The sequence below is a fragment of the Sitophilus oryzae genome, unplaced genomic scaffold (assembly GCF_002938485.1).
Source record: "Sitophilus oryzae breed Bouriz unplaced genomic scaffold, Soryzae_2.0 scaffold_1716_pilon_pilon, whole genome shotgun sequence".
Classification (NCBI taxonomy): Eukaryota; Metazoa; Arthropoda; class Insecta; order Coleoptera; family Curculionidae; genus Sitophilus; species Sitophilus oryzae.
Genome location: NW_022146409.1, coordinates 2,319,329 through 2,345,457, shown reverse-complemented (window position 1 = coordinate 2,345,457; position 26,129 = coordinate 2,319,329). Strand labels below are relative to the sequence as shown.

Sequence of the window (26,129 nt, the reverse complement as noted above, 5' to 3'; positions counted from 1 at the left end):
TTTTTTAGATTTTATTTATCGAAATCTTCTCTAGCTCGTTGAACATACTTTAGCTATCTCTATTTTATAGCTTCTCAAGGTTAATTCACAATAGTCAAGTCAAATAACTGAAATATAAAGTGGAATATAAATAAACCTTTTCCTTTTTTTTGACATATAATAAGTAAATAGTTTCCCAAATATTTTAAGTGTGTTTCATTTATATCTGATAGTAACCAATTTTGAATAGGATAAATTACTTGGTTACTGGGAATGTTGTTCCGTGCATAAACCGTATGTTAATAAATTTGTTTGAATATCAGATATATGGAACACATCCTAAGTAGTTAATTCCAAGAATTGAAGTATTTCTTCTGTGCTTTTTATTTTGTGATGATACAGGATGACCAGGTTTTCATATATCGTTTATGTTACCAGAATGTTATTTCATTTTCTTAGATTGCGTCTAAAAGGGGTAACTTTTAATTAATATGTCAAACATGACTGCCATTAATTGAAAAAATGTTCTTATTTTATATAATAAAATACCGTGTGATCCAATAGAAATGGCGTCAAACTAAGCATAATATCATGTCAGTGTGACTTTGCCATATCTGAAATGAATTTATTAATAGTATATTTTATATCAGGTCAGGAAAGACGAGTCGACAGACGACATCCAAAAATGCCTGTGTATTAAAATTACAGACACAACTGTTACTGTCAGGAATCCTCCTGTTGAATAGATTATAGCAACGATAATAGTTGTTATATATCTAAAGCTTTTTTCAAATGTAAAAACTAAAATACAAGATGCTTAATTTGTTCAATGAGAGAATATAATGACAGTGATAGTTGCCGCTTATCATTTTAACTCGGTATTTTATCATTTTTTGGATATTATCTATCGATATCATATATACCATGCAATACAAAAAAGTGGCGTGTGAAAAAGTAATTAATAATAATTTATGTTGGGGAATCCCGTTTATTAAAATAACATCAAGAATCCAGAGTAATAATAGTTAAATGAAAAAAAAAATCAAAAAGTTTTGAGAGAAACGAAAAATTTATAAGCATTTTAATTTAGTAATGTTTTTTGAAAATAGATTTGTGTATGAAAACTTTTGACAAATTGTCAAAAAAAAGTTATTTTATTATTGTCATATATGACGTAGATTATTATTATTATTATTATTGTCATATGACGTATAGAATTCGGCCTAACAGAAATTGAAATTTTTTTTTCAAAGATTTTTATTTCAAAGTCTACTGTGACATTCTTTTTTTCAATCATAGGGTATTTTCTTGCTGAATAGACTATATATTTCCACTTCATATTAACGTTTGGCAAGGACCTCCTCGCTGTCTTTGTTAAACTTCACTGATAGATATAGTAAAGCCAAAAATAAAATGATATTTCTATGCTTGTTGCGATGTCGCTTCTATTAGATATAGTACGAGAGATAGCAACGTCGGAAAAACAAGTATTTTAAGACGTCTGGCTCTTTGATATATCTTTTACTATGCTCTCTGGAACAGCATGCGGCCTGTCTGGCTGCCGGTAAACGTTGCGTTCCCTACTGCGCATTGAAAGAAGATCCTATATTTTTATTAGTCCTTTAAATTCTAGTATTGAATATAAACCGACCGAGTCTCCAGAGCTCAGCGCGTAGAGGTTTCGTTTATTAAGCGAGGTGTTTAGAGTTCGAATCCGAGTCGGGGCAAAAACTTTTTTATTTTATTTTCGTTTATATTCTGATAGTAATGTATTATATATTTGTTTTTTTTTGAATCTCCAGAATTGTTTAATACTTTACTATCAGAATATAAACGAAAATAAAATAAAAAAACCTGACCCGGATTCGAACTCGGAATTCTCGGTTCGTATTCGGAAACTCTACGCACTGCGCTATGGAGACATGTTCGATTTATATTCAATACTAGGATTTATAGGACTAAATTAAAAAAAAAATATTGAATCTTCTTCCGATGCGCAGTAGTGAACGCAACAGGTATCGGCAGCCAGACGTGGCCGCATGCTGTTCCAGAGAGCATAGTAAAAGATATATCAAAGAGCCAGACGTCTTAAAATACTTTCTCGAAAACATTGCTAACTCTTAGACTAATAGATCTACGAACTAAGAACTTCTGGGCAGCCTGTATTTTGTACTCTAGAAAATATGTTTTGGCACCTGTAATTATCATAATTTTAAATGAAATTTCTGGGTGGACCAAAAAGAAAAGTGATAGAAAAAAAGATACAATAATTAATATCCTGTCACCCACTTAGACTTAGGCAATTTAAATCTAATATAATTGTATTTATTCAAGTCGGATTCAAACATTCCATTGAAATGTGATAGTATCGTTGTATTTTGTAACGTTTAAGTACTTAATTTTTTCGTCTGTGTGTTATTAGCGCTGTTATAATGATAATGGTAGTGCCTCAGATAGCAAGCAATACTTGTTTATAGAATGTTAAAATGTGATAGCCTTATGAAAATGAGATCAAAATTAACATAGGAAAAAGAATTTATTATACCATGTCCTGTGAAGAGCAAGTAGTATCAATTTTTTGAACAATTTGAGAAATCAATAATTTTTAAAGAATTATAATGAAATTTTAAATAATTACAAACAATATTATTTTTTTAACATAAGGCTATGATATTATGTATGTATCATTAAGTGCACTTTCTAATATGTAAATATTTATTTATTGTTAATTATCCTATTATAAATAATTTTTAGAAATTAAGCTTTTATCTGAAATTGTGTTCCTCAGTTACTTTTTTGCATATATGTTTATGTGTTAAAGAAAATAAACTTTATATTTAGAAATTCTTCAAAGTTAATGCCATGAGATTTTTTCTCAATTGAAATGTTTATATTTATATGTAGTTTATAAAGATTTGAATAAAACTTTGAAGATTTTTACCATTTGTTTAATAGGAAATATTTGTTTATCTGAAATATACATATTTTTTATGAGACGAGGTATGTTTTAATTGAAATAAAATACTTTTATCCAAGTGACAAATGATGTAAAATAGATAAGACTTCATGATTTTATTAATAATAAACATATTTTCAATTCAGTATGTTGTTGGTTTATTGCGAAATAAGTGTAAACTATTTAATGTATCTTTTTCAAACTGAATTCCAAGGCAAGATAGAGATTTGAGGTTTTTTTTTTGTAAGCGTAGTTTACACGGGATAGAAAATTGCGATAGAACTTGCTAGAGTAACTTGCGATAGTGTTTACATTTAAGCAAATTTTAAAGCAATTTCTTGCAACAAGTACTTTCTAGGCATATGCTTTCAGCAAGAAATTGCATGCACGTATACACGGTATAGTGTATATTGCACAAGTATATTGTTTAGTAGGAAAATGTCGCGCCGTAAAAAGAGAGCTGCAGCCACTGCTCTTCTTGTTGCAATTTTACGCAAACAGTCAAGAAAATCTAGAAAAAGAATATATGGGTTAAAGAATGGATTGCCAGAAGGCCTAGTCTTGGAGCTTACGCGATGTTATTAAAAAAAAGAAATGAAGACCCAAAGCATTTAAATCATTTTCTGCGAATGTCAGAAGTCGATTTTACTTTTTCTTTTTATAATTTTGTTCCACTCCTGGTTTGCTTGGGTACGAATAGTATGTAGCTTCCACTGAATCTCAGCCTCAGTTGTGTTGAATTTGTCAGCTATAAATTTGATTGCTTTTTGCTTTTTAGCTCTATCTCTGTAAATTTTCGATTTTTTTGACACAATTCCGGAAATCCTTCAAATAAGTTAATCAAAGTGATGGTATCTTCTGTCAACCACATACTCCGTTAATATCGTTATTTAACACGCCTTCGAAAATCACTTGCACCAAAAACTTTCAACAAGACGGAAATAAATTTTAACTTGCCAGAGCACTCTCCCAACCTGTTTACACTTGCAAGCGTCTTTCGTCGCAACCACTTCCCCGCCAGTTTTGTGACTTGCTGGGAGAGTGCCTTCGGATACTGTTTACATTATGCAAGTTTGGTAGAAGTGCTCTCAGACATATACTTGCAATAATTTACTTGCCCGTGTAAACTACGCTTAAATCTATTTTATTTCCTTAAGTTATTCTTCTATCTCCGGTTTTTAACATAACTTAAGTCCGCAAGACTTAGCAGCAAGTCCACTGCAAAATAGTATTGATTTATTTGAAGTCTGATAAAATTTGTAAACTCATCTTAATCTAACTTTTACTATCTGTATTTTCAGTTTTGTTGGCTGTGGTTAAGTAATTTAAAATTATATTTATATTAGCGATGGGAACTATCGAATGAATTACACTATCGAATGGTTAATGAATGAATGATTTCAACTATCGAATGGTTTTATTCGAATAAAATCATTCATTCATTTGTATACTAAAGCATATGTGACAACCTCGCCGTGCGACTAAATGGTTATCGTTGCTATCGAATGCTTTTGATAAATGAAATTTAGTATTCGTTTGATTTTTGTGTGCGTGAGTGCATTATTATTTCTTCCAAATTTTTATAACTTCGCCTTATAAATACTGTGCTATTTTTGCGTTTATTAAAATATTTAAAATACTAGAATAGTAGTTTTTTTTTAAATTGACGATTGTGTGCGTGTGCAGGTGGTCAAAATTTTTCCGAAAATTTGTGTGATTTTCCGTAGCCCGATCTTTCAATTATTTTATTTTATATGGTATATGGTCTATTTTTTAATGGGAAATTTTGAGAAGAAGCAATTTTTAAGAGAGATGAGATGAACTTAGAATTAATTTTAAAAATACATATTTGTATTTTAGATGTTTTAATAATATGAATTAGTTGAACTTAATAATCATATTTAAGTAATGTGGTTAAGTAAATGTTATCGAACTCAAACTATAGGATGAGAAAATTAAATTGAAAGTTTTACACATGCCAATTTAAAAAAAAGTTAACGATGTTGGTATTTTGTTTATGCTAATTCTCTTACATGTAGTTTTTTGCAAAGAAATATTGCATTTATTTTTTAAAGTAAATGCCAGTAAAAGTAAATATTATTTTTAAATAGTAATACAAAGTACCTAATGTAAATAATTTTGATTTCTAATTTTTTATTTATATTTTCCTTCCATTACACTGCATGCTTAGAAAATTAATAAATGTTTATATTTCATGATTTTAAAGTTTGTTGTTAATATAACAAATTAGTTCTGTAATTATTATTATTTAATAAACCAACGTTGCCAAAAAATTTAAAGACTATATTATTTTTAAATAGGATCTAATATAAATGATTTTGACATCTAATTTGTTGTTTATATTTTGCTACTACGTAAAAAAATATATTAAATTATTTTAAATTTTGTTGTTAATAGGTATAACAAATCATTACTGTTATTATTATTTTTTATTAAACCAATCTTTGCTTAAAAACATTAAAAATCATTTTCCTACATCCAAAATAACAAGTATTATTGCAGTGTAACAACAGAATATTAATAAAAAAAATGCAAAATATATAGACATACTATCCCTAACTAACTAAAGACAAACAATAATATTCTTTGCTAATATCAACTAATACCAATATATGGCAACAGCGCCCTTCATAATGTATTTTCTGTGTAAATACTAGCACCTCAATAAAAAAAATAATGTGTCCTTATCTTTATGACTCCGCAAAAAATCAAAGATGCCGGCTTCTTTCATAGCATTGCCACCGACTGCTGTCGGGTTTCTCGGAAAGAAACCTACGTCGCCGGGCGACAACTAAAATCCAGTTAATATTTTATTATAATCGATCCTGACGAATAAATGAATTTCATAAATGAATGAATTTTATAAATGAATGGTTTTTGGTGCCGAATTACTAGAATACAATATTTCAAGGCAGATGACGCATCTATTCGATAATTTTTATTCGAATAGTTTTCAACGAATGTTTTCTTACTAGCTATCGAATTATTCGAATGAATTGCAACTATCGAATGTTTCGATAGTATTCATTCGATAGTTCCCACTACTAATTTATATACAAAAGAGTAAACAATATCTTCAAGTAGTAATTCTGGATTCCCTCCTAGATAATTTATAATAAGTGACTCGGCGAGCTACTATACCGGCCGTATACCAGTCATGTACCGGGCTACTATACTATTTCGGTAATGAACGGCAAGTAGTAAGTAGCGAGCGATTCGCTTGATCGCTTGATTTAGTTTATTTCGAAGCATTGTCGATGCAGGTCATGAAAATTTTGTCCCTCAGATACGCAACGGATGAATATACCGGGTGCGTCTTAAAAGTGGCTTACCCCTATAACTTTTACTTTTTTAGATAAAAAAACGAGATTTGGTATGTTAGTATATGACATAAATTAGGATTAATGGACGTATTCAATTGTTTTCGACCACTTCCTGTTTCACCGGAAATGACTACAACTTTTAATTTTTAAATGGCACTCTCGGTATTTTTCTATTTTATTCGGTAAGAAAATGACACTCTGAATAGAATGACATATCAAATGTCAACTTTTGACGTTTCCGCTTAAAACAAAATTATATTTTAAATTTCAATCTAGAGTGCCATGACGGTTAAAAACGCTAATTTTTAATCAAGGAGCTTTGAGATTTGATCGTCTATTGTTTATAGTGTCTTCTCCTGGCCGGTTAAAAGATGCGAAAAAATCGTATTTTTAATCAAATCTTAATTTTTTCAAATGGAACGAGGGGGCTTACCATATTTGGCAAAAACATTTTTTACGAATAATTTGGTACCACACACTTGGTACTTCGAGTCAAAATGTCCTTATAAATCGCATGTTGTAATTTCAAATAAACCATATTCGAAATGTCAAAAGTTGACATATGATATGTCATTTTCTATCGAATAAAGTAACAAAGTACCAAGGGGTACCATTCAAAAATCAAAAGTTGTAGTCATTTCCGGTGAAACAGGAAGTGATCTAAAACAAATGAATAGGTCAATCAATCCTAATTTATGTCATATACTAACATACCAAATGTCGATTCAGTGACTCAATGTAATATTTAATAGAAACATAGGTATGTTTTAAGTTAATTACATTTATTTATATTTAAAAAAAAATACAGTTTCTCAATTGAGAACATAATGTTTTTAAATAGCGGCGTTAAGGCTTATTATGACACACATTAACTGTCAAAGAAGTCAAAATAATACCACATATCGTTATAAAGCCCCATTCAATCATTCCATTCATTCATAACCAAAATTAGTGGTTCCAATTAGCGTATAAATTTGTTCCTCTAATTTCAATGTAAACATTCAGAACGTCAAAATTAGTGGTAGTAATTTTCAATTAGTAGAAAAAGTTAACAAACTTTTAACTTTTCCATTAATTATACTTAAAAATTTGCAGTGTGAATTCCATTTTCGCCTTTTATTATCATCCGTCAAGAGAAATTGTAGTTAGAAATCAAAAGTTTATTGTTATACAGGTTGTTAATTTGTTTATTACTCGCGGCAATGTGGCAATATGGCAACCTCGGCCCGCTCGTCGATAGATAACGCGACGGGACTAGTCGGCAGAAAACCCTATAAGTGCATGCGTTCTCGATAGGCAGTGTTGCCATTCTGTTCCCCTATAAGTAACTGTATTTACCTGTATAACCTGTATTTACCTGTATAAGCTAAATATTGGGCTTTCTCTATCACTACTGACTACCTCAAGTTGTTCTAGGATATTCTATTAATTTTAATTTATTTTTGAGACATTGTGAATGATCATAAACTAAAAAGTATAAAGTGTAAATGAAAGTATAAAGTGTGAACCGCTAATTGCGAGGTTCTGAATGAAGCTAAAGGTTTTGTTAACTTTTTCGAGTAATTGAAAATTACTACCATTAATTTCGACATTTTGAATGCTTACATTGAAATAAGAGGAACAAACTTAAACGCTAATTGAAACCACTTATTCCCCCAATTTTGAAGTTCTGAATGAAGCTTAACTCGAATGTCTATCTTAAATCAGATTCTTAAGAGCACTTTTTTTAAAATTATTTTCTTATAATTCTGTAGATAACTTCTTTAACAATGTTTAATTTCATCCACTCTTTTTATATATTGTACTTTGTTTTTATTATTTTAGTTTAATATCTTCTTTGTAACTTTTTTTTTCTTTTTAATATTTTTTAGCATCACTTAGTTGTATTTTTTTAAGTGTCTTTAAATGTTCTATACTGTCTTTTATTCTTTATTTCAATACCTTTCTTTCTAACACCTATAACTTCATGATATTAATGTGAACTTATGATGTTGAACTTAAAAATATATAATAAAACCCACGTCTGTCTCAAAAAGTTTATTAAAAATATTGAACCGAAAGTGAAGAACCAAAACATTTACAACTAAGCTGAATAAGAAGCAACCCTACTTTAATAGTATTAATAAAAAGAACGCTTTCGCTTTACTCCTATTGTGTGCAAAATTACTAAACCCCTTTAATAAAAAGAAAACAAAAAATATTTCCCAAACACTTAAGTAGTACAAATTCAAACTCACATTAACCCGACTATTTTGATTCTTTTTCTGTTGATTCACTTTTTTGATTTTCTTCTTTCTTTTCGTCGGTCTCTTGTTCTTTCTTTTTAACAGGTTCGGTTTCCTTTTTAGTTTCATCTTTTTCTTTAGGTTCTTTTTTAATTTCTTGGTCTTTTTTTACTTCTTTGTCGGTATCTCGTTTCACGGTGTCTCTATCTCTTTCCCACTTCGATTTTCCATCATCGTGTTTCTTTTTGTCGCTATCCCTGTCTTTGTCCTTCCTTTCTTCTTTGTGAGACGCCGTTTTTAAGACTGGCTCAATCTTATCGCGGATGTCTATCAAAGTTGTCTGGAACAACTTAGCATGTGCCTGAAAAAATAGAGGTTGGTAGTAAAAATGAACACTGGAAATAGTAAAATATATATATTTGGGACAACTAATACACAGCTCGGGATCTCTACTGACCAGAAATCAACAGAAGAATTAAGTTATTATGGAGTACCTATGGAAGAAACTCATCATATTCAAATCTAGAATGCCACTTTATCTAAAGAAGAAAACATTTGACCAATGTGTAGTACCAGTCATGACCTATGTACGAGCAACTTGGATATTTAAAACGGACATTATAAGGAAATTGCAGGTCGCACAACGCTCAATGGAACGAAATATGCTGGGAATAACCAAGAAAGACCGTAAAAGAATAGAGTGGATGTGACAAAAGATCCAGGTAATATCATCCACAGAATCAAATCCCTCAAGTGGCAATGGGCAGAACACCTGGCAAGAAGGACGGGCAACAGCTGCACCACAATACTGCATGGTACCACACATTAAGAGACCTAGAAGAAGACGGAATCTGAGATGGGACCATGATATTAGGAACTGGGTCGGGATAACTTAGGCCTGCATAGCCAACTACAAGGGCCCAACTACAAAGAAAGTATCTAAATATGTGAGGGAGTGTACACCATAATCGGAAATGGTTGAATAAGCTGAAAATGATGATTATGATGACGATGAAACCGTTAAGAAAGAGACATAAAAAGTGAAAACTTACGTTTGCGCGTCCTAAGGCATCCTCGTACTTCTTAATTTCTCTTTGTAATCTTTCGCTTCGGTAGTGAGATGCTTAATCGTCGAATTTGACTTGCTGTATTTTTCGGACAGCTTGTTATTTTCGTTTTTAAGATCCACCATTAGCTGTTCCGTTTCTATTCTGGCTTTTTCGCTTCGTTCTAGTTGGGAGAGGAGTTTTCCAATATCCACCACAGCTCCTTGGTACACCGTTAATCCTTAAAACAAATGGTGGTTAAAAATATTTTTAAAAATGAAAATTTTGGGTTAACCGATGAATTTAGATAATCGAGTACTCAAGGTTAGAGCGATTACAATAATCGAGTGATAATACTCGGGTACTAGAGCAAATTTTCGCTCGAGTTTGCAAATAAAGCAGATTGGTACAAGAGGCGAAAAATGAATTTGAAATCGAAATTTTGTCAAAATTTAGCCAGAGACCTCGCAGATTCATTTAAAACAAAATAAATCTTTTGTTGAGTAAAGTATAAGGTACGGTAAGTATATGCACATTTTGGTATTGACTTTTTTTACATCCATGCTGTTCTGGGACGAAACGCTTGACTCTCGCAGCGCGAACGATGGATTGATTGCATCTGAAACGCTCTACAAGCTACTAACACAGATTAGGTATTCTATAAGTATACAGATAAAAATCTTGTCCCTAATTCGTGGTACGAAAATTGTTTTTTATGACGATGTGCAAACGAGTCAAATTTCCTGTGCGCAAAAATAAACTCGCGTAAAATAACAATAAACAGCGTAATAGAGAGATATCGCTAAACCGAATAGCATGCATGGACGTTAATAAAGCCAGGGGCGCTATTCTGTACAATCGTCGGTATCGGCAAGTTACCGACAGCTATCGGTACGTACGGCCAATGAGCGTCGTGTTGATTGTTGTTGTCATAGTTTTCGATCGGCCCTATGACAGATATCGCAAATTTGTACCGACGACTCTCGGTATCTCTACCGTGAGGTTGACAAGGGCACGGTAGAGATACCGATTTTCGTCGGTACAAATTTGCGATATCTGCCATAGGACCGATCGGTAACTATGGCAACAACAATTAACACATTTTTACTATATACAAATACGTATCGAGAGCTGTCGTAACTTACCGATACCGACGATTTTACAGAATAGCGCCCCAGGTGTTATTTCCTTTACGTGAGGAGGTATTAACTCTCTTCATTTAAGCTACACGCACACTGGTGCGATCACGGCCGTGATCACGATCAGGGCGGCAATAAAGTGTTTGTACACTTAAATCCTTGATCGTGATCGTGATCGTGATCGCGGCCGTGATCGCGCCAGTGTGCATACAGCTTTATAGTTATCGGATCAAAAAGAATTCTGATCGCGTTGCGTCCGCTATTTGTTTACTAGGTATTTTAAAAGTAAAGGGCTGAAGTGCTTATTTCCAGTGCTTTATTGTTCAACGTCTGCCAGTGGGTTTAGGGCAACAAGCAACAAATTCTCTTAGAAGGGCTAAGTCGTCATCTGCTGTAAACCTAAGACTCTTTATAGGTTCTTTAGTATTGGAAGAGGTGGAATCCATATTTTGGGCCATATTTATTTAATTAAAATTAATCCCCAAGCTACTTAAATATCAAATTACCTAATAAAAATAAAGCAATAATTCAAAACAATTCAAACATCAACAGCCGGCCGGCTCCGGTTGTCAAATACCCGCACATGCCCATTTAAGCAATTTTTAAACGTTATCAGAGGTTATTTAGAAAGAGCGCTTGGTGTAATTGATCCGCAAATTACGTCAAGCGGTAACGTTATTAGCGGGTGTTGTGTACTGTTTATCGCCGAATCCGAACAGCACTATTTGAGAGGCTGTACAAGGCAAATATACTCAAGGTGGTTTGCCATTGCCTTCCTTGAGGTGGCGGCTCACTGGTCGCTCTATTTAGATAAATAAATATTTTTATTTAAATAAATAAAGCGGCCGTACTGGCTGAGGATCGAACCCAGTACCATCTCATCACTTGCACCGCAGATCGACCCACTGCTTAAACACTGACACACTGCTCCAACAATTGAACTGCTTGAGGCTATGGCCGGCCACGGATTGTCTTTACAAGAGGAAAATCTTTTTTATTATGGACATTTTGAGAAAAATGCATTCTTCATAAAAAAATTTGCTTGTTCTAAAATGGTTAATCTGGTTTATACTTTTCCAGATTTCCATACCGTTTTAGAGAAAACTTAAAAAAACATGAAAATATTATTGAATTCCTAAGTCCTAAAAATTAATAGGCTTTTCTGTGGTAATATCATTCCGAATTCATTTCTTGGTAGATTGTTAGAATTTTAATTAATGTAATATTATTTGCTGTTTTAAAATGATAAAAAAGCACAAAATTTATTTAGTTCAGTGCTACGAAATGGGTCATAATAGTTATTGGAAAATGTAATAGTTTAATATCAGCAATGTATAAAAAAAATGACGTTAGTAGAGGGAGATGGCCGATTCACCATCCTCCACAATGTGGAGGAGGTGGAGGAGTGACTAACATTAATTATTAATATGTATAATAGGCTAATAAACAAGAATAAACAGGTTTGAACCGCTTTAAACCGCTTTAAAATAGAAATAAACAGGTTTGAACAAAAAAATGAACAGGTCTGTTGTTTAAAGCTAAAAAGCGGTTCAAAACAGTTCAAAAGCGGTTCAAAGCGGTTCAAACCTGTTTATTCTTGTTTATTAGCCTATTATACATATTAGTAATTAATGTTAGTCACTCCTCCACCTCCTCCACATTGTGGAGGATGGTGAATCGGCCATCTCCCTCTACTGACGTTAATCAAAATTAATAAGAACTATGTATCAAAGAATGAAATCGAAATGATATTACCATAGAAACGCCTTTTGATTTTAGGACTTAAAAATTCAATCATATTTTCATGTTTTTCCAATTTTCTCTAAAATGGTATGGAGATTTGGAAAAGTTTAAACGGGATTAAACCATTTTTGAACAAGCAAAAATTGTTATGAAGAATGCATTTTGCTCTAAATGCCATTAATAAAAAGTTTTTCCTCTTGTAAAGACAATTCGGGGACATACTGTATATGATTGATGTCCGAATTTATTATCATCGTTATTTAAGCACTTTAAACTCTTATGCGGACTTTGGTCTTAGAGGTTAATTTTTTTACCGGCTTGACATTAATCCATAGTATAAACATCTAGTAGCACCACTCTCCCAGTAATTTCCGCCGGTCGACAAAATTCGGTAGTTAGTAGCACAGATTATACAGATTATAATCTTTGTTTTTTCTTTATTGTTTTTCGTGGTTCCAATTTTCGGAATCGGGCACTAGTTAGGTGACTAGTTTGTGCACATAGCACGCCCACTTATGGCCTCTAAAATTGTGCACAGCGCCTGACCGGCACAGTTATTATAGAGATATCGGAAAACCGAATAGCGTCATCCAGTATTTACGCGTACCTTATCATGGTTACGATATGCGCGAGTCAATTTTTAACGCAACACCCGCTAATAACGTTACCGCTTGACGTAATTTGCGGATCAATTACACCAAGCGCTCTTTCTAAATAACCTCTGATAACGTTTAAAAATTGCTTAAATGGGCATGTGCGGGTATTTGACAACCGGAGCCGGCCGGCTGTTGATGTTTGAATTGTTTTGAATTATTGCTTTATTTTTATTAGGTAATTTGATATTTAAGTAGCTTGGGGATTAGTTTTAATTAAATAAATATGGCCCAAAATATGGATTCCACCTCTTCCAATACTAAAGAACCTATAAAGAGTCTTAGGTTTACAGCAGATGACAACTTAGCCCTTCTAAGAGAATTTGTTGCTTGTTGTCCTAAACCCACTGGTAGACGTTGAACAATAAAGCACTGGAAATAAGCACTTCAGCCCTTTAGTTTTAAAATACCTAGTAAACAAATAGCGGACGCAACGCGATCAGAATTCTTTTTGATCCGATAACTATAAAGCTGTATGCACACTGGCGCGATCACGGCCGCGATCACGATCACGATCACGATCAAGGATTTAAGTGTACAAACACTTTATTGCCGCCCTGATCGTGATCGTGATCACGGCCGTGATCGCACCAGTGTGCGTGTAGCTTAAATGAAGAGAGTTAATACCTCCTCACGTAAAGGAAATAACACCTGGGGCGCTATTCTGTAAAATCGTCGGTATCGGTAAGGTACGACAGCTCTCTACCATCAATCATATACAGTATGTCCCCGAATTGTCTTTACAAGAGGAAAAACTTTTTATTAATGGCATTTAGAGCAAAATGCATTCTTCATAACAATTTTTGCTTGTTCAAAAATGGTTTAATCCCGTTTAAACTTTTCCAAATCTCCATACCATTTTAGAGAAAATTGGAAAAACATGAAAATATGATTGAATTTTTAAGTCCTAAAATCAAAAGGCGTTTCTATGGTAATATCATTTCGATTTCATTCTTTGATACATAGTTCTTATTAATTTTGATTAACGTCAGTAGAGGGAGATGGCCGATTCACCATCCTCCACAATGTGGAGGAGGTGGAGGAGTGACTAACATTAATTATTAATATGTATAATAGGCTAATAAACAAGAATAAACAGGTTTGAACCGCTTTGAACCGCTTTTGAACTGTTTTGAACCGTTTTTTAGCTTTAAACAACAGACCTGTTCATTTTTTTGTTCAAACCTGTTTATTTCTATTTTAAAGCGGTTTAAAGCGGTTCAAACCTGCTTATTCTTGTTTATTAGCCTATTATACATATTAATAATTAATGTTAGTCACTCCTCCACCTCCTCCACATTGTGGAGGATGGTGAATCGGCCATCTCCCTCTACTAACGTCATTTTTTTTATACATTGCTGATGTTAAACTATTACATTTTCCAATAACTATTATGACCCATTTCGTAGCACTGAACTAAATAAATTTTGTGCTTCTTTATCATTATTAAAACAGCAAATAATATTACATTAATTAAAATTCTAACAATCTACCAAGGAATGAATTCGGAATGATATTACCATAGAAAAGCCTATTAATTTTTAGGACTTAGGAATTCAATAATATTTTCATGTTTTTTTAAGTTTTCTCTAAAACGGTATGGAAATTTGGAAAAGTATAAACCAGATTAACCATTTTAGAACAAGCAATTTTTTTTATGAAGAATGCATTTTTCTCAAAATGTCCATAATAAAAAAGATTTTCCTCTTGTAAAGACAATCCGTGGCCGGCCATAGCCTCAAGCAGTTCAATTGTTGGAGCAGTGTGTCAGTGTTTAAGCAGTGGGTCGATCTGCGGTGCAAGAGATGAGATGGTACTGGGTTCGATCCTCAGCCAGTACGGCCGCTTTATTTATTTAAATAAAAATATTTATTTATCTAAATAGAGCGACCAGTGAGCCGCCACCTCAAGGAAGGCAATGGCAAACCACCTTGAGTATATTTGCCTTGTACAGCCTCTCAAATAGTGCTGTTCGGATTCGGCGATAAACAGTAGGTCTCGTGTACTTGTAAAGTACTGATGACACATATAAGTACATGCGAGAGGTAGCCGACGCTCTGTACAGAGTATGGCACTGTTAGAAAGACAATTCGGGGACATAATGTATATTAATATTAAATCAAATAATTAAAATTACTGATTTCAATTTTCTTTTTTTTCTAAATTTCTATAAAACTTACCGCTATCGGAATTAGAATTTTCTGCATCTTCATTGCTGGATTTCTTAACCGAAGAAGTTTCATCACTGGAAAATATTGAAAGCAATTTTCTGTTGCCCTGAGCAATTTCGTGCCAATCTATTGCTTTTGCGCTCTGAATTTCTTCAGCTTCCTCCTGATCTTTCTCTTCTTCTTTTGGTTTGTCCGTCAACTTTCTATAATGCAACGAATCTCTCGTTACCACTTTGCTAACGAGTTTCTTCACTTGCGATCTGGACAGACTTAAACCTGCAATTAATGAGGTAAAAGGTAATTGGGTATATCGCGCTGGCAGTAATTCAACTGGGTCGGTATTTACGTGTGTGGAAGTGAATCGCGTAGGAATCTTTTAAGTCAGTGTGAGAAAAATGCGACGGTGAGCTGTGGCGGCGTTGCCACATTTGCCGGAGATACAAGTGCGGGTTTCCCTGGTCAAAAGACGCTTATTTCTAAGTTTTTTTTGGTAAGATAACTAGATAAAATAATTGCATATGTTTCTGGGCATCTGAAATCGAGTTATAAGAATATCATTATGGTGTCCATTTTTTTATAATGATGCATAATACGTCAATAATCGCGGTAATTTGAAAATTCATCTTCTTAACACATATACAAGATAACTCAAGAACCACTTTAGATATTGAAACTTTCTTTTTTTATCCTGAAGTTCGGATCTTCAACAAAATGTTTAAATGAGAAAAATTTGATAGACTTGTTTTTTCCATTCAAAATTTTTTTAAAAAGCGTCCATCAACTTTTAGTGTATGGTAATATTCGGCAATCATGTAACTTTTTTGTCTGTAAAGATTTTCACATACTGTCAGAACAAAATATAGCAGAAACATTAAGAATTTAAAAAAAGCCACAATCATTTATTTCTAATAAATTTCGATATATTGATTTTTGAATTCAGTCTTCTAATAGCACCGACCACTGTCTAGCACCAACTCAATTTCACTTATTTTTACCAAAAGTGGTCTGGGCATTTTAGAGTCGCCGTTTAATTTCTAACTTGCATTTAATAATTTACAAGCTATAAGGAAAATTACATCAATCCGTTAATAATTAAACAAATAAAGTATAAGACGTAATTAAATTGTGAAGCTGAACGCACGATGTACACCCTTCCCTGGAATTCTAAGTACTGGATTTAAATTTTATGTTTAGTTTATGCAGTGTGCCAGTGTCGACCGCGACGAAGCTGCCATATTCCCTTCCACGTCTCTTAGCAATGTATACAGTTTCTCGGTATATTTCATACGTTTGGCAACGTTTTTACTTTTCTCTCTTTGTTCAGTACATTATAAATGCATTGTACTCTTCTTACATACGGAAATCCCAACCCAAACCCAAACCTTGCCAGTGGGGTATAACATTGCTATGGATACACGTTTAGTTTACACAGATATTTAATATTGTGAATCGATGATTAAGAATATAACATTAATTATCAAACCATACCAAAAATACTTTTTTATTTCAACTCGTTTTTATTTTTGCATATTTCCGCATTATTTATTACCAGTCAAATATAATTAGGATACCTTCGTTAATTTTATGTATTTTCATTAATATTCATAATTATGTAATGATAATTGTTCATTTTTCATCTATTTTAATTAATATTATTTCACTCAACAGAAAAAAAAACACAGCAAATTGGCGAATGCATCCTACTTTCATTATAACATTAAAAAAAATCGAACGCCACTGATCAACCGGAAGTTAGATCGGCCATATTAGAACCTCTCGCAGAATTAATTAATACACCTCATTTTCTCTATTCTTTAGGTTGTAATCATCAATTAATAATGCTAATCATAAAAACGTTTAAAACCTCAGAAGTATGTTAATATGAAAGAAAAATCTTACCTAAAGTATATAGCAACTCTTCAATATCTTTATCAAAAATATATCCACAGTGAGTTTGATCAAAATACACGAAGGATAACAACAAATGTTTGTCTCTCGTGTACAGTTTAACACGTTCTTTCTTTTTCTTGTCTTTATCTCTCTTATCCTTTCTGTCCTCTTGATCGTCATCCTCTTCATCTTCACTGTCGTCGGACTTGCGATCTTCTCTCTTCGAATCCCTAATGTGTTCTTTCTTTTTGTCTTCATCTTCCTTGTCTTTTTTAGAATCACTAAGAAATACAATAAAATAATTATAATAATCCTACTGAAGAAAACCAATACAATCAGAGTCAATATAAAAATAAATCATACAATCTCACAATTATTGTATAATTTATTTTTCTTTGAATATCTATGTAAGTATGCAATTTATAAGCCCTATGTGAGCTAGGGGGCTGAAACTCGGAATGTAGATCCTCTTTTCACGATATTTTGACGACGTTTCGTGCGCTATGAAACTCCATCATCAATGGCAAAAAAAACGTCCGACTTAAATGAAATTTGGTATGACGATAGATTGGACCAAGGCCAACTTGACCGCGTACGACACGTGTCACTGTGGCAGTTAGTTTTGACGTAAGAAACGTCAAAGTTGATGTCGTCCGATCGCTACAAAATTTGGTGGGTAGGCTATGTGAGGTACGACGATGCATACGGTCTCACTCTGCAAAGTTGGATACGACGTTTCGTTAACATCTTCATCTAAGGATTTGACATTGAAGAATAATGTGGGTCGATTTTGGCATAATTGGAGACGGGCTACAGGATGACGCCCTCGACGTTTCGAGCCGATGCCTCTAAATGGACGAAATCACTAGGATGTTTTTCTTAATTATGGGTCGATTGGAGCCAAACTCAACACGTAAATAGAGGTACCGGAATGGAGTCCTCAGACGGACAGACGGTCATTTTAATACAAATTTGGTGAAAATGAAGCAAATTATTTATTAATGTATTTCTTTTTCAACATTTCAAACTACATTTTTTCAAACATGTCCTTCAAATCCTTCAATTCAATAGCTGTTAGTAAGAAGTTTCATTTGAAATATGCTCATATAGCACGCACAATTTTTTTATAAAAAAACAATGCAGGATAAATTATAAAATAAATGAATGGTCCAGGGGAAAAACGTGATAAGTGCTATTTCACTGATTTTACAGGACACCGGATGGCTGGTAGTTATCAGGTACTTGTCGTGTATTCTATATTTTAACCTACTATAACATTGTAAAATTCTAAAATTAAGAAATTGGCACTTATTAAGTTTTTCCCCTGGACCCTTCAAATATAAACTCAATAATGAAAAAATAATTTGTTGGGAATATTTTCTAATTCCCTAAATAACAAAAAAGTGTAAAATTACCTTTCTTCAGATTTCTTCTCTTTCTCATCATCTTTTTTGTCCTTCTTTTCCTCCTCTCTCTTTTCTTTCTTCTTTTCGTCGCTTTTTTTATCGTCTTTTTTCTTTTTGTCCTCCTCCTTTTCCTTTGGCTTTTGAGGTAATTCGTACAGGGCTTTAAAAATGTTAAAACCGAAATCTCTCATTAACATTTCGTTGAATAGTTCGGCGAAAAGCGACACCTAAATAGCGATAAAATGTGAACATTTTAAATACTTCTTTGAACTTTCAGGTAGCATTAAAGGAAAATTTATCATTTTTTGACAGTTATGCAATATAAAATATTTAACGTAATCTATATATTCCTAATATAGAATAATGTACCTCAAAAGAATGTTCTTTGGTATCCTCTGGACGGTAGTCAAGTAACAAAGACAGCGACATAGTTGTGCAGTCGAATTTTCCAGACTTGGCTGTTTTGGATGGATGTACGATAAGATGCGGCTGTTCAGGCAGCGTGTAACGTTTCTCCAACAGACGTTTTTGTTGTTCATCTAATTTTTTCTCTTCCACCTGATAGAAATACATTATGATCGAAAAAAAAACGGCGTCAGCGATGGCTATGAAATGAAGAACGCTGTCAGTTTTATATGTAAAATTGCATGGGGTATGTCATCGATCGTCATTTCCAAGCCAACTGGACGTCGTTTTTTTTCGAATATATGATAGATTCAAAACTTAACATTGACAAGATATAATATTTGTATCTTTGAGCTAATATTTTTTTTATTTGACAATTTGTTAAAAGATAAAAGGTTCAAAATAAGCCAAAGTCGCAAATTGATTCGCCAAAAAAAGAGTTTTATTTAAAAAAAAAGTCTGGGTTAAAAACACTAATTTTTAATCAAGGGGCATTTTCTGTGTCTTGTCCTGGTCAAATCGTATTTTTAATCGTATCTCAAATTTTTCAAATGAAACGTGAGTGGCTCATTAGCGTAGTTGGAAAAAGCATTTTTTATGAATAATTTGGTATTACATATTTGGTATTTCCAGTCAAACTGTTACATTTATTGTTGTGACACCCTAGAATGAAATTTAAAATACTATTTTGTTTCCGTCAAGATGTCAAAAGTTGACATATATGTATGATTTGTCATTCTATTCAGAATTTAATTTTCTATCGAATATTCGTATCGAATTCATTTCCGCAGAATGACATCATTAAATGAAACCAAACGCATCGAAATTAATTAAATCGAATGGTTTAAGTGATTTTTAAGAGTAAATAACTCGGAAACGGTTGGTTTAAGGTACATTATGGGTATTTCGATTTTTGCTTAGTATTGAAGGAAGAACCAAAGAGTAGATAAGACAAGAGACGACAGTTAGCGCGGTACCTTTCATGTTTGAGTGGTGGGGAGAGTGACCTCGTCTCGCTTGTCCCTTTAAATTTTCGTAATTTTTTCGCAGGAAATATGAAATAGACTATTATTAAAACTTGCCTGTATAGCTTTTAAATAGTTACTGTATGGGTAAAGAAATAAATAGAAACGAAAAAAAAAGAGTTTTCTAAATATTATATAAAATAAATTATAATTAGAAACATATTTGTCGGGGAATAAAGATAATAAAAGCAATATTTTGTATATCGTTGGTAAACAAGATAAAGTGACCAAGTCGATTTGTAAGAAATATTTTATTTACGTGTATTTTTTTTACATATGGACTTGAACAAGTGTAATATCCCAATGTGGAGTTTACGTACAAAAAAATAGAGTTGCTCAATTTTTTTTGTAAAAATATATTACAAGCTTCTAACCATGTCTTCGAACTATGGATTACATTTAGTTTAATAACATAATTATATAGTATATTTCTATGAAAATACTTTTCAGGATCCTTTGGAAAAGAGTGAAATATTATGTTTGTCGAAGAATAAGACCTATTTTTGCAGTCTTTATAAGGCAAAAATGCAAGAAAACAACTAATCAGATTTGTTTATGTTTAAGCCTGATTAGCACAGCTGATTAGCGTCCTAAAATCATAGGTTAGAATAAATAAAATACGCCGTTGTCAGATTTTCAGATTTTATCTGTTTATCTTTGAAATCGATCAACTACAGACATTCTGTTTCTTTGTTATTATCAGTATATTGCGAAAAAAGAACCTAAACCAACCTAAACTAAAAATTTACATTTCCGTATTAACATACGTTACTTATATCCTTCTTATATTATTAATTTATTTTCAGAAAATCTTGTTTATTTTTCAAAGAAATATACTCGGCAACAGACAAAATGGGACTTGATGGGACCTTTAAATTTTAATATATTTGCGTCTCTCTCGCTAAATTCGACTTCTTTGTTCACTGTCGTCTCTTGTCTTATCTACTCTTTGGAAGAACTGAAATATGTAATAATATACAGGGAGTTCCATTTAAAAAAAAATAAAACTTTGATGTGCCACGACTTTACGACCGCCCCCCGGCCCTGGATACTTAAATTAATTACCCGCTAATAGATATTTAAAAACCCTATAACTTTTGTAATTAACTTTTTGTGGTACCTCCTAAGGGTACCTCTTATATTTTACCTAATAATCAACCGTTCCTATACATGATACAAAGAAAACTAGGTATGATATTGCGCAGGTTGGTCACTACGTCACAGGTGATAAGCGGCACCATTGGTCGGCAAGCTCCGCGCGCCAATTTCAAATTATCAAACAGATGACATATAATAAATGTGTCATAACTTTTCAAATGTCAAGCTTCATGATTTGACATAACATTTGAGGTTATGTCCTAAATCTTCCCTATTTTAGGTCTTTTTTATTAGTGGAAATTGAACAATATGGATATGTTTTTGTATGGCATATGACGCCACAGGTGATATACGCAAACTGAACGAAATTGAAGCCGCTATCGATCATACCTTGTTTCCTTTGTACCATGGTTCCCATACATATCAGCGACCCTGCATAATTTACTTGGATATAAAAGTTTTTACTTACTTCGACTTTCTTTTCTTTTTCTTCTTTTTCTTCCGGCACTGCTTCCATCTCAACATCATCTCCATTTTCTTTCTCTACGGTCTCTTCCCCATCTTTCTGTGCTTCAGCTTTCAGTATCTTGTTAAGACGAGCGATCAACTGCGACTTCAGACCTTTAAAACTCTGATTTCTCGCCTTCAATTCGTTACGCAAATCCACCACCGTCATCCACTTAGTATCCAGCTGCGAATAATGGGTAGGTTCCAGTTTCTCAGCAGCTGAATCCTCGTCCTGTATAGTGGATAATATAAAATTAATATTTTTGATTAATGTAAAACCGGGTATGTTTTTGACACACATATACCTCACGCCCTGTCATTCATTCAAATCATCGTTCGTTCAGTGTAGAAAAAAAAGAGATAAAAAATATTGGCGTCTGAGAGAGTATGAAGTCTGGCCCAGCCACAGCTCACAGCGACAGTAATACCTAGCCTATGTGTTTTTAATGACTTGACTATCTTTAGTTATCTTATACGTATAGAAATAAAAGTCGGTGCCTTTTCATCTGTGGTGCTGGTAGCGGAGGCGGCGGCGGCGGTGTTGACGCTGTTGCCGTCGTCCGATTCCTCCCCAACTTTCAGGATCTTTTCCAGGCGACTGCGGTAGCTCTGCCGTAGTCCGTCCCACTCGAGGCGCGTGGGCAGGCAGCTCCACACGTCGGGCAAGAAGAGAACCACGGTCTCGACTCTAGCCGGTACCGTTTTGCCCTTGTGCGTGGTCTCGTTGCGCCGATAATACAGCTCCACGAAGCGGTACCTATGGGCGGGAATATAGACGGTTTGTCAGAATGAACAAAAAAATCAACAGCAACGGCAGAAATAATAATTGAGGAGTGGAGAGTAGGTCGTGACGACGCACACTCGGTCCTGCTACAGACAGCTAGTCTCCCGATGCTATCAGCGGTATCGAGGAGAAGGTATGTATGTATGTACATAAATGTTTTTGGTAATATAATACCAATAGACAGAATTTAGCTGCCTTTTATGTAAAAAGGCTATGAGAGTAGTAGTTACTTTTGTCAGAATGTTCAGCAAAAATAAACACTAAAGCCCAGTTAACATAACCGCGAATTCAAATGTTTGCATTTTTCATTTATACTTATTATATGCTATATTCTCTTGCTCCGTCGACTATTCAGACAACCACAACTCAACTCGGATTAACAAAACAAAATTAATAGTTTTAATATTTTTCGCACACCTTTTTCCATGGCCACGTTATATCGAGATCGCCGCGCTGTGTTATTTTACTCGACTAGCAATAGCTAAGTTGCTCCGAAAATACAGTGTTTCAAAAAACATGAGCCATATCTCGTGGGAGATTCCTCATGTAAAATAAGATTTATTTTTCATATCAACATGGGTCCGATTCTGTTTTGTGTTGTAGTTACAGGGGAATTAAGTCTTCATTTTTTTTCGATTTATAAAAGTTTCCTCCAAGTGCTTTTAGCGATTCGAATGAAATTTGGAGGGTGAAAGTTACTATGAGCCCTACATATTTTATTGCTAAAAAAGGGTCGAAAAATTTACCAGGGACGTGCATATGGGTTAACACTGGAATATTTTTCTAAAAAAAAACATGTGCGCCACTGACTTTTTTCTTTTACTAGCAAAATTGTGTAGGCCATTTAATGCCGTTTGAAAGTTGTATCTTCATATTTTGTCCAGTTTGATCTTGTCGATGAGATAAACGCAATTTTATTAATCACAAATAATAAAATAAAAATAAAATTAATAAATTATTTATTTAATGTAATTTATATTACTACATTTTATTAAAATGTATAACACAGTGCTACCTACAGCAAATAATGGTCTTTAAGATAATTACAAAAGGACTATTTTTTAAAAGTTTTAACATCCCGTAACTTTAAAACTATGCATTTCCGCACCCATGTTTATAGGAACTTTTATTCAATTTTTTTACGAGGAATCAATGAGTACTATGTACTATTTTACATAATTTAGCAAGTTGATGACATTAACATTTTTTAAAGGTTGCCATTATAGAATTGGATTAAGGCAAATTAATTAAATTGCTCTTATCTCATCAAGGAGACCGAAATCGACAAAATATCAAGAGACAGCTTTTAATCAACATTTAAAAGTCTATACAATACTCACAAGAGAAAAAAGTCAGTGGCGCACATATTTTTCTTACAAAAAAAATTCCAGTGGTAACCCATATGCACGGCCCTGGTGAATATGTCGACACTTTCTCTGCATTAAAATACAGGTTGTTAATTTGTTTATTACTTGCGTCGAGAGCTTTATGGTTGAAATATGGCAACCTCGGCCCGCTCGTCGAGACGACGCAACGGCGACGGGACGAATCGGCAGGTTAGCTTAATACTCATTTGGAATGTAGGCAGTGTTGCCATTCTGTTCCCCAATAAGTAACCGTCCAGTTAACAATCTGTATATCATTCTTATAGTAACTTTTACCTTCAAAATTTAATTCGAATCGCTAAAAGCACTTGGACGAAAATTATAATAAATCAAAAAAGATGAAGACTAATCCTTTATAGCTACAAAACAAAACAGAATCGGACCCATGTCCATATGAAAAATAAATCTTATTTTTAGGTGAGGAAATCTCCCCACGATATAAAATTCATCAGTTCGATGAGATTGAGGCCCTGCGATTTGACGCTAGCTTGTCGACAAAGCTACCGATGGTTTATGCTTTCCGAAGAAAAAAAAATGATTTGCTTACTCCTATGCCTGGTTAAAAGTGGCATGGCATCAATCTCATCGAACTGATTTTATGTTATATTTTCGGAGCAACCATCAGTTTATGCGTGTCTCAGAAATCAAGCTCATGAAAACATCTATGTCGGTTTTGCTCTATCTAGTCTGGAAATATGTTTTCTCTGTTAAAACAGACCAATTTCGACCAACCTAACCAAACCTATCCCAAATTAAAAGCCTCATCATTGGGATCTCGCAAACTAGAAGAGATACGAGGTTAGTTAAATGGTGGCAAAGTTGCGCAATTTGATGGTCATCAAATGCTACCTTAAGAATTATAAAAACAGAAATGAAATTGCGTTGAAAATGTATTGGCTTTTTATTCAAAAATCTTCAGAAGGTTTGGGAATTTTTAAACTGTTTAGGTGGTATTCTGATCAGTACCAAATTGCACAATTATGCCTTCATTTAATTGACTTCGTATCTCTCTAATTTCCGAGTTCCCAGTGCAAGGCTCAAATTTGAGACACCCTGTATAGTCGCATATTAATTGTTATTTATTAATAATAGTAACAGTTCTCTAACCATCATATTGAATTAACAGTATTGTTCCCATCTACACTATTCCCAGTAAGTAAACCGCAATGAGGAAGATGCATATATTTTATTTTTCGCCAGAAACTGTTCAATTTATTAGAATATGTGTAAATGCAAAAAAAAAACTTTTTTCTTGAAAGCAGTACCACAATTTTATAAAACGGGCTATTAAAATACTATGGATAACGCAAACGACGCCTCGCGAATTGAAACGATATTCTATTGGTCTGACGTCACCCGCCGTTCTCGTCGACGCGCGATGGCCAGCAGCAGCCAGACGTGTTCCGTTTATGTACGTATTTAGGTGGCGTACTAAGACATTTTTGTTGCTTTTAGCGTTGATTGAAGGATGCGTTTTTGTGCAGTTATTATTTGTATGTGTCGTGTGTTTTGAGAATTTTTTAAGTAATGGCAGATTCCGGGTTTGTAAAAGCACAATCAGATAATTTGCCAAAAGTCGATGCTTTTATGTTGGCTGCTTTTATAAATACATATTCCCAATTTATTGGTGCTGAATTACTAGGAAAAAAATAGAGAGGTATGAAACATTTATTCTTTGTAGTACTGAGGCATATTTTAGTATAAGTAGGTACCTACTGTTACGAACTTTTATATAGTTATAAATTAATGTTATAAACTTATTTTTCAGATCAGATAGGGAGACGTATGGAGATAATGCTGTAGGTTATGTAGAAGTGAAAAGAGACAAAAATATTTGTTTAGTACGTGGAAAAATAACTCACAGCATAGCGTGGAAAAGAAAGTTTTTTTTTATATATTGACACCCCCTTACCCTTGTTATTTTTAAAGATTGTTTTTTTTACGAAATTATAGGAAATAAATTGTTTATCGGTAATGAAAATATTATACAAGGTGTCCCATAAGCAAACGCCAAAATTAAGTTACTTTTTTAAGTGAAACACCCTATATAGTTTTGGATTCTTCGGAAATTTCTAGATATTCTAGATATATCTCATGTATAATATCCTATACCTATCTTCAAATGTTTACGAAATATTGACAGTTGAAAAGCGAAAAATACCTACAATTTTCTGCACCACCTTTTTTGAGACACCCTGTATAACTAGAATTAATTTTAAAAGAGAGTATATAAAAAACCATGCAACTTTTTTATTTAATGTTTTCTTCTAAAACTTGCAGTTAAGGCTGTATGTGGGTGTCAAAATATAATGAATAACCCAGTACATACATTCAAATTTCATATACCTATGTAAGACAATATACATAAATATA

At 33.3% G+C, this 26,129-nt stretch overlaps 1 protein-coding gene across 1 annotated transcript in view; it reads right to left on the bottom strand.

Annotated features, from left to right (window-relative positions):
* Positions 1-8,303: 8,303 nt before the first annotated feature.
* The window catches only part of LOC115881352 (cell division cycle and apoptosis regulator protein 1-like), a 29,998-nt gene continuing 12,172 nt past the window's right edge, over positions 8,304-26,129 (bottom strand). The window contains 9 exon segments of the mRNA XM_030898797.1: positions 8,304-8,865; positions 9,557-9,585; positions 9,588-9,791; positions 15,266-15,532; positions 17,156-17,427; positions 18,562-18,779; positions 18,922-19,110; positions 21,550-21,819; positions 22,086-22,344. Of these exon segments, the coding sequence (XP_030754657.1) occupies positions 8,527-8,865; positions 9,557-9,585; positions 9,588-9,791; positions 15,266-15,532; positions 17,156-17,427; positions 18,562-18,779; positions 18,922-19,110; positions 21,550-21,819; positions 22,086-22,344 (2,047 nt within the window). The 3' untranslated portion in view covers positions 8,304-8,526.